Genomic DNA, 9,822 nt, shown 5'->3' with positions numbered 1-9,822 from the left:
AAAATCACGCACCCACTGTTGCCTGGGGCTGCAATGGTGCAAAAACGTGGTTACAAAGTATGGGTCCACATGGATCTTCAGGATCTTTGCATTGGGTCAGCCAAAATTCACCATCAGAGCACATAGCATGTCCATGGCTACAGCCTGCCCCCCCCCAAAAAAAATCACGCACCCACTGTTGCCTGGGGCTGCAATGGTGCAAAAACGTGGTTACAAAGCATGGATCCACAGGGATTCTCAGGATTTTTGCATTGGGTCACCCCAAATTCACCATCAGATCACATGTCTGTGGCCACAGCATGAAGCACAAAAATGATACGTCCACTGTTTCATTCAGAATATTTTTTCCCTTGTTTTCCTCCTCTAAAAACGATGTGCGTGTTATGGTCAGGTGCGTGTTATAGAGCGAAAAATACGGTAAATAGGTACCGCTCCAGCGGGCAGGTAAACGGTGTTTCCGTGCGCTGCTCTAGTTCGCCAGAAGCGGCTTAGTCATGCTGGCCACATGACTCGGAAAAACTGTCTGCAGACAAATGCCAGCTCCCTCAGCCAGTAAAGCGAGATGAGCGCCACAACCCCAGACTTGTTTGCGACTGGACTTAACTGTCAGGGGTCCTTTACCTTTTTACATGGTTTATAACAGGGGTCAGAAAACGTTTTCCACTGTCCCTCAGACCTTGTGGGGGGCCAATTATATTTTGAAAGAAAAAGAATGAATGAATTCCTATGCCCCACAAATAACCCAGAGATGCATTTTAAATAAAAGCACACATTCTACTCATGTAAGAACACGCTGATTCCCGGACCGTCCGCGGGCCGGATAGAGAAGGCGATTGGGCTGGATCCGGCCCCCGGGCCTTAGTTTGCCTACCCAAGGTTTATAACATAGAACAAAGACATGTTGAATTTAAAATCAGGAGATTTTACACATTCTATAAGAAACAATTAACAACTAAAAAGAACACTCTCTTTAGCAAGAACAAATAGCAAGTGAACTGTCAGACATGCCAGTTTCAGGAAGCCTGCAAGCTTGCAGAAATATGTTTTAGAGGTGCTCACTTTCCCCGAGAATGCTAACTTCTAAAAAAAAAAAAAAAGTATTTGCCTGCATTGTGCATAATACTTTATATTCTTTATTGGATAAATACAGCTTTAAAGTTCTTGACAATGTGTAGAAACTGTGTATTTCCAAGGAAATTTTTAAACACGGCTCAGACTTTGTATCATCAACTGTGTGAAGGGGACAATGGTCTTGTACTCCTAGCTGAAGCCAGAGCAATGCATTGGATGGGTTCAAGGCCAGCGCAAGACATTTTGGCATCTGAGGAGGACCCCACAATGACTCCCCCCTCCCTGCCAGGAAAGAAGGGGTGAGGGAAGATCTACATCAGGAACAAGGGGGGGGGGGAGAAAGATTGACATTGGGAACTGATGCCCCTGTGGATTCTGCTGCCTGAGGTAGTTGTTTCACTTTACCTCATGGGTGGGCCAGACCTGACTGGGGTTCAGCAGGCAATCTGCCAAGAGTCAGTTAATCAGTTGCTGATGCTGAAGAAAGTTGCCAGGTTTCAGTAATGGTTTTACTGTAGGAAAGGTATTTGTGTAGCAGCAAAAGCATTAAAATAAATAATAAAATAAAATAAATGTGATCATTAAATTTAAGTGTAACATCAATAAAGCAACAGTAATCCCTATAAGCAAAGTATAGTTACATAACCAAATTGCAAATAAATGTGTTCTTCTGTGTTTAAATTTTAATAAATCACATTTGTTTTGACTTTCAAACCCTAATTCCCCAGTCTGTCAGCCCTGTATCTAGCTAAGGTAGGTGATAAAATATGTACGGGAATATTATTATTATTATTTTTATGTAATGCTGAAGGAATAACAAAAGCAGGTACTTTTAATAGATAGTGTATGTTGCAGGGATACTGCATATAATAAAATAGTGGTGGCAATACTAAACAGCAGCAGGCCCTCTGTTGCAATATTGGGGGCCAACACTGGGCCAGGAAGCCCTAGATGGACAAGCAATATTCTATGTATTGATGTGGGAGGGAGGTGGGGCTCTTGAGTAAACTCTGAGACTATAGAACTCCACAGCAGTGTGCTAAAGCAAAAATTCTCCAAAATCCTGCCTCACACTCCAACATGAGACCAGGGTTTCCCAAACTTGGGCCTCTAGCTGTTGTTGGACCACAGCTCCCATCACTGTTGGCTGGGGCTGATGGGAGTTGGGAGTCCATCAAATATGGAGAGCCAGAAATTTCCCTGCCCCTGCACAAGACAGGCAGCCCTGATTACTAACCATTGTCTGGCTGTTAATTGCCATGATTCCTGTCTCCCTACAGAATGGCTGGGGGAACTTTGGCCTTTCAGATGTTGTTGGATTCCCAACTCCCACAACGAGCATGGCCTGTGCTACTGTATTTGATTGGTTATGTTCTACTTCCACTGTCAGAACGCTTCTGAATACCAGTAGCTGGAAAACACAGGAGTGGAGGGCACTGTTGTGCTCAGATCCTGCTTGCAGTACTGTGAGTACAGGATGCTTGTCTTGATGGGTCACTGGCCTGATCCAAGAAATTAGAGATTCCGGCAACCCAAGAGGCTGCTAAATCTCACCTGCAGGTTTGGCCCCTGACCTATATTGATCTTCTCTGGCAAACCCATAAATTTTGGTAACAGTGGCACGGACTCTGGCTTCCATCCCGAGCTACAAATTGAACCCTCCCCTACTTCTCGGCTTCAAGAGGTCAGGAAATATGCAGCCACCTCAGACACTAAGAGCAACAAGTCCACTGGAAGCTGGCCTTGCATCTTCCCCAGCAAACTGTAGCCACATTCTCAAAGTAAGCAAATCACTTACCAGATTTGGTGAAGAGCTTTTGGACTTCACTTTCTTTGTGTTTCTTGCTTTGGCCGCTGAGGCAACAGCACCATCTAAGTAGCCATGGGCTGTAGCACTCTGTACCAAAATGTATTTTTTTAAAAAAATATTTTTTAAAAAAATTATTATTTTGTGCCAACTCCCAAGAACTTGGCAATAACTCAAATTATGAAAACTGTGTTAAATTATGCAGATATCTTACTTCTTATTCTGCTTGTGCCCAATATTAAATTGTAATATATAATTAGTCAGGTCTTGAAAAATAGTCAAGGAAAATCTGCAGTAAAATGTGCATTTTATTGATGTTAAAGTAAAATATGGCACTCGTTAATGTAAATCACTTAGAGTATTGGATTTTTTAATGCCCTAGGCAGCAATTTTAAACTTTTTAATTAGAAGAAAATTATTCTGCTCTCTGCCTACGAACATAGAATAAATAGTATATGTCGCTTAAATATATGCTAATACCCTTTTGCTTAAATCAGGAGGTGGGAACCAGCAGCCCTTGGGAGCCTCCTTCCCTTGTCCTGGCCCCTGCAGAAAAAGAGCCTCCTATTCTGAGCCTAAGTTTGAGGGTTGTCACAGGCAAGGAGGGAAGGCTTAAACACCCCCCCCCCAACTGCTTGACAGTGGAACCATCTCCCTCAATAGGTTGTGGACTCTCCTGCTTGGGAAGGTTTTTTAAGCAGAGGTTGGATCACCATCTGTCATAGATGCTTTCGCAGAGATTCTTGCATTGCAGGGGGTTGGACGAGATGACCCTCAGGGTCCCTTCCAACTCTAAATTCTATGATTCTATCCGTTTCAACCCTAACCCTGCTGAAAAAAAAATAGCTGGCTGTGACAGTATGCAGCCTCTCCAGCCACATTGTGCAACAAGTTCAACATGAGCTTATCCCAGAAGGCTTGAAAACAGACTTCAGTAAGGTGTTTTTAAGCCTCGTGACTAGAACCTTTGCGGAGAGTGCAGCTGGACAGGGAAGAGTTAAGCATCCTCACTTCCCTTGTAGATCACCCACCTTGAGCAGTTAGGCATGCAGTCAAGGCAAAAGGCTCGTCTTCCAAGTTGAAATGCACTGTGCGAGAGACTGTTTATGTCTGTGCTATATGTGTGCTGGCTCTGATTCTGCCCACTCTTGGCATAGAGCCCCAGTTAGGTCAGCTCTCTGGCTGAAAAGGCTTAAGTGCTCTCATTTTGCCTGCTGCTTTACTCTGGGGTCCAACATTTGATGACTGGTTTTCTCATGCTTGCGTCTCGCTCTTCCAACAGGAACACACAGAGCAGCAAACAATTAAATCACATGCACAACATTACACATGGAAGTAAAATAGCACTGAAAACAGTTCTATTTTGTTATCTGGGTAATATGGATAAAAATTGCTTTTTTTAAAAAAACCCAAAACTTTGTAACATAACCAGGAATGGAGCCGGAAGTGCCCTATCACACCTTGGATGGTACTTTTTATGTTCTTGGCTTTGAATCGGGCAGTTGTGTTTCACTTTGGGCCCTATGAAATTTGTAAGTGGTCTTCAGACTTTTCAGATGCAGAACCCACCTTTAATACAAACAGGTATTTGGGGACCCATTTCTTAATCTTATACCATGCATTGCAATGGTGGCTGTGCTCCTCTTGCAACCCACCTTAGGTCAGGCTGTGACCCACCAGCTGAAGACCACACAGAGGGTTCACATGTGTCGTGGTGACTCAACTCTTGAAATGGGCATATGGCTTCATTGCCCTAGAATTCCAATCACTTGCGGACATTTTGTGCATTCTATAGATTAGCGGGTGGCGCTGTGGGCTAAAGCCTCAGCGCCTAGGGTTTGCCGATCGAAAGGTCGGCGGTTCGAATCCCCGCGGCGGGGTGCGCTCCCGCTGCTCGGTCCCAGCGCCTGCCCACCTAGCAGTTCGAAAGCACCCCCGGGGGCGAGTAGATAAATAGGTACCGCTTACCAGCGGGAAGGTAAACGGCGTTCCGTGTGCGGCTCTGGCTCGCCAGAGCAGCGATGTCACGCTGGCCATGTGACCCAGAAGTGTCCCCGGACAGCGCTGGCCCCCGGCCAATAGATGTGAGATGGGCGCACAAACCCCACAGTCTGTCAAGACTGGCCCGTTCGGGCAGGGGTACCTTTACCTTTACCTTTTATAGATTAGCTGTCAGTTTAAGCAGAATCGTATTCTACAGAACAAAGCAAAGTCTGGTGTGGTAAGGTGAATATAGTCTTTTTATTGACTACTGTGAGTAGAACAAACTAAATACATCTGTAACAGTTTGGGTTCCTTTATACAGTACATTAAATAAGTTATGCACATAAAATAGGTAACAAAAACTCCTAGTATAGAATCGAATGGCAAAAATTAGATAGAAAACAGAATCCAAGGAGTCTTCCCGTAGTAGAATTCCACATACATTTTCAAAAATTGTTTTAAAATCATGAATGGTAGCATTCATTTATGTACATTGGAGTTAGTGTGTTTTCCTCTTAATACATAGCAAGCCATTGTAGTTGCATGGAAAGTTATGGAAGACTGCCTATTTACACACAATTTCAGAATGCCGTCTCACTTTCTCTCTCTCTCTCACACACACACACGCAGACACCCCCTTCCCCCCCCACACCCCTTAACTCTTTGGAGCAAATCATCTTTTCACTTCTCTGCAGAAAATAACATGGCAAGTGGGGGGTTTACAAGCCAATAAGTAATTTCAACACCACAGCTTTAATTATGATTTCCATATTTTTCTGCAAAATTGATTTATTATTCCTTGCAGTATGAGAAAAGTTTGAGATTAACAGGGCTGCTTCTTTTACTGCTTTTTTCCTTTTTCTTTTTTGCATGTGGCAGAGAAAGGTCTGCATCCAACAGAAGTGGCCATTTTTATAATTTTAAAACCTTGATCCTCTTCACTCATCAATAAAACCGAAGATTTCCCTCTTTGGCACTGCATCACTAAGTGATGGGTCGCACGTGGAATTTTTGGCTTTTTTTCTTTAGGCAGTTTAGTATCTGGGAATGTGAATGCATGGAGATGTGTCTCATGAGCAAAACCAAAGCAGCTCCCTAGCAGTGTTCTAGAAGATCAAATATTACCTTAAAAAATTGGCTACCACGGGATAGCCATTAGAAATAATGCTAAATCACATTTGGGCACTAAATGAACAAGCCCTGTTTCTCATGTGCTCCTTCATCTTCCGCACTCGCAATTTCATCTCCCACAACAACAATAGTAGCAAAATATAACCAACCTTCAAATGAGGCAAAGCTTCTGCTGCTAAACCTCAAGTGAGTTAGGAAATTAAGAGCACAGAGTTGCTTCACATGGTATACTTCTGAATTAATCCAATGTCAACCTTATCAGAATGATAACCTTTCAAACACAGAAGCCTTACACAGTCGCTTTGCTAGCAGAATGCAGCTTTGGGTATATCTACACCCGCCCCGCCCCCCAATTTTGGGGGGTGGGTGTGTTTAAGTCTTTCTCCAATCCAAATCCTTACCCCCTTGCTCTCCGGGAAAAATGAATAAGGCTTTCCATGTGGCTGCAATTATTTATTAACTTTAATTTACTTTTTAATCTAATTCAACCATCAAGTTAACTTCAGTCTAGTTCAATCATATAATTTAATAGTTAATTTGGCATGCTCAAGATTTAGCATCACAACTTAATGGATTTAAGTTCTGAGTGGATTTGAATTCTTTTCAAGTGTCCTCCCAGTGACATGCTTTCAAATGCCCTGAAGTGAACAGGCAGGCTGCTAAAGATGCAACAAGGAGGCCTCACAACTCAGGAACGTAGCCAAATGCATTGGTAAAGTCACATTCCTTGGTTTTCAGTGCACAGGATCCCTAGCTGGAGGCATCAGTTTAAAGATATATACTGCTTAGAGAAGCAAAAAGATCCCATTGGCCTTGGATGTTCGTGAAATCTGTTATTTGCAACTTGAACTTTATTTAACTTTGCTCACATGCACTGAGAGACCTGGTGATAGAAAACCTGTTGGAATCATGTCTGGTAGGGGTCCTGTTATTTTATTTATTTAATGTATATAACATGTCAAAGCAGTTACAAAATTTTTGTATCAATGAATCTCAAACATTAAAAGCCAACAACTTCTCTCTCTCTCTCTCTCTCTCTCTCTGTGTGTGTGTGTAAGTAAATAATATCTTGGTGTTACGAGACAAAGCAATTAGATCTCAGGGAAAGACCACCAATCCCTTTTGTAAAAATCTTTGGATGAAACATTTCAATCTGTTGCGGCCCTTAGACAGATTCTTAAGCAGCTTGCCCATAACTGTATGGAATTAAAATGGATCAACAAGTGGGATGGCTGCTGAGTCATTATATGAAGTAGTTTTAAATCCTCCTTTCAGCAAACAAAAATAGCATCCTTGTACCTCCCCCTTTTTTTTCCATGTGTCCAAATTGAGAGAGAGGTGGGGGAAATGGAAAGGGGGTGGGGGAACCAATAAATATAGTCTTAGATAATGGGAGGAGTGGAAATAGCTAGAACTAAGAATCAAGCTTACTTACATCTCATTTCACTTGATTCACTTTTGCCTGAGAAAGAAATTTTCAAATAATGGTCAGATTGCATACCAAAGATGAGAGAAGAGGATGCCCAGGCAAGCTCTGCTTTGTAGTAAAACGAACAACCATCTTGTTAGAACCTCGGGTGAGAGTAGCATTTTGAGAAAGTTCGGATAAAATGAAACAATAGGCCAAAGTCCTCAGGGTCCCAGGCAGACCGTTCTGAGATCCCACTAAGGAAGGCTAACATGGACTCCTAAAGATGACATTATAATAGTATGGAAAATGCCCCAAAACAACATAAGCCTGAGCGCCAATGTGCTGGAGTACAAACCTTCTTCAACATTTTGAGGCATCTGTTTTTCAATGTAGAAAACTAATAAACTGTGTTGAGCGCAATCTTCTTTTTAGAGTGTGTTACTGTCTATTGCTGTCACGGAGGCTGGGGTGGAGGATCGAGAAGTGGCGGCCGATGTTTTCTCTAGAGCCGGACTTGCTACCGCATCAACTGCTTTGAGAGTGCCGGCGGCTGTGGATCGGCCTGCTGGTATAGGGGCTGGTTTGACTTGGCTGTGTAAGCCCTGCCCACAGATTCGGTGGTGCTTCTCCCAATCTTTGTGCTGGCAGAAGGAGCCACAGTAGCGGGCAATGTTGCAGCCGCTACAGGTCTCGCTGGCTTTGCGCCCACAGTTCCAGCAGCTCTGGAAAACCAAAGAACAAGCATTTCTCTTAAGCACAGCTCCGAACAAGACTGGCTATTGCCCATCCCAACTGAAGCCATCAGAGGAAGGTAACAAATGGTACCCCACCCCCTAAAAAAGTGCTATCGACCGACATTTCTATAATGCAGAGATTCATAGCAATCCATGCAAGTACTACCACCCGTACCATTAAGAGAACAGCACCACGTCGTGAGAAGCCTACAACAAATTAGCCGCACAATAGGTTTAAATGGGTTAATTTGTAAGAAGCAAGGTTTTTCTGAAAGCCCATCCAGTGTGTGGATGATCTTCCCAAGGCATGGGGGTTCCAACCTAGAAGTTGAGCAGAGCCACACAATAACTTTGCCTGCCACAACTAAGCAACATGGCAGAAAAGCAACTGGGAGAAGGGAATTCTGCCGTGAAAAAGCATCTCCTAAATTTGCTTTCATTCACCTGCATTTCACTGACTGCCAACACCCTGCAAATCCAACAGATGGCCTCTCCAATATAATTGCTGACATTGTCCTCACTGCAACTGTTCCCAAACAATGGGGGACAGCAAGGTGTGCGGGGGGCGGGGAGCAAATCTCAAAGCCTCATGCAGTCACTGAAAATGACAGTGGCGATTCAATGGCAGCACCAATGAATCTGAATTAGTTGCTTGTTGGACAGAAATAAAGGTGAGGTCTAAAGGCAATAAATAAATAAACAAACAAACAAGAGGTGTGTCAGTGCACAAACAGCCCTAGCTAACTCAGAAGAGCAAGCCAAGCTGCATATTCCCAGGCAAAATGTGTTCTTTTGGAGGGGGAGAAGCTGGAAGTGTCTCAAAACTCTAATTGACTTTAGATTTTTGCTCCGATCAGATTAATCAGAATGAAAAACAAGGATGAATCCGGAAGGATTGCATGTCTTCTTTAAAGTTCTTGCCTTGGGACTTTTTCCATGATTGCCAGAGATATTCCCTTGGCTTCTCACCTCTGTAGACTCCTCCTGCTCATTGATGACTAGGAAAGCGTCTTCTGTAGCCTGGCGTTTTGCATCGGCAATGGTCTGTTCCATGCGGGCTCTCTCAGATGCAATCATTTCAAATGCCTTCTGCTCGGCCTCTGCTACAGCTTTTTGGACTTCAGACATGGCCTGGCGCTTCACTTCATTCACAGCTTCTTCTGAAGGGAAACAAAAGCCTCATCAAACGGCTTCACATTGGAAGGCAAAGTATATAGCATGGAAGTACCCAGTGGTCATAGGAGTTAAGAAAGTGAAGCTTCTGCATAGCACTTTAGCCTAACTTATGGCAATACTACTGAATTGATGGTCATACTGTGATTTCTTATGCCCTCTACTGCATCACATAGGAGCAGCAGCAGACTTTTTGTATCCAAAGAATTCAGCATGCTTGAGCCTCTGGAACTGAGTAAACTACAAATCTAACTAAATGCATTGAGATAGTTACCCCTTTAACAAAGGTGGCAGTTCATACAGAAAGTTAGGGATGCTATTTGAGTAAACTAAGCAAGGCAGTAGAAACTCTAGCCTTGAAAATTAATGTAGTCTCTTTTCCTGGTGCCATTTCACTCCTTTACTGTCCTTGACCTTGCTTGTTGGCCCATCCAGCAGTTTAATTCTACTGGCTACACAGACCCTTGTGATTCTGTTTACGAGCACCCATGACACCACATTAAGGGTGGTTT

The 9,822-nt window shown here is 43.4% G+C and overlaps 1 protein-coding gene across 4 annotated transcripts in view; it reads right to left on the bottom strand.

Moving 5' to 3' along the window:
* Positions 1-5,100: 5,100 nt before the first annotated feature.
* Positions 5,101-9,822, bottom strand: part of CBFA2T2 (CBFA2/RUNX1 partner transcriptional co-repressor 2) — a 70,065-nt gene continuing 65,343 nt past the window's right edge. For 3 of the 4 annotated variants that reach the window (XM_082226088.1, XM_082226090.1, XM_082226091.1), the window contains exons 10-11: positions 9,107-9,297; positions 5,101-8,125 (exon numbers count right to left, since the gene is read on the bottom strand). In XM_082226088.1, the coding sequence (XP_082082214.1) occupies positions 7,832-8,125; positions 9,107-9,297 (485 nt within the window). In that variant the 3' untranslated portion in view covers positions 5,101-7,831. The remainder of the gene's footprint in view (positions 8,126-9,106; positions 9,298-9,822) is intronic. The other variant, XM_082226089.1, reaches the window with a different exon arrangement.

The sequence above is a fragment of the Podarcis vaucheri genome (genome assembly GCF_965113315.1).
Source record: "Podarcis vaucheri genome assembly, chromosome: 6".
Classification (NCBI taxonomy): domain Eukaryota; kingdom Metazoa; phylum Chordata; class Lepidosauria; order Squamata; family Lacertidae; genus Podarcis; species Podarcis vaucheri.
This window is presented reverse-complemented; position numbering and strand designations above follow the sequence as displayed.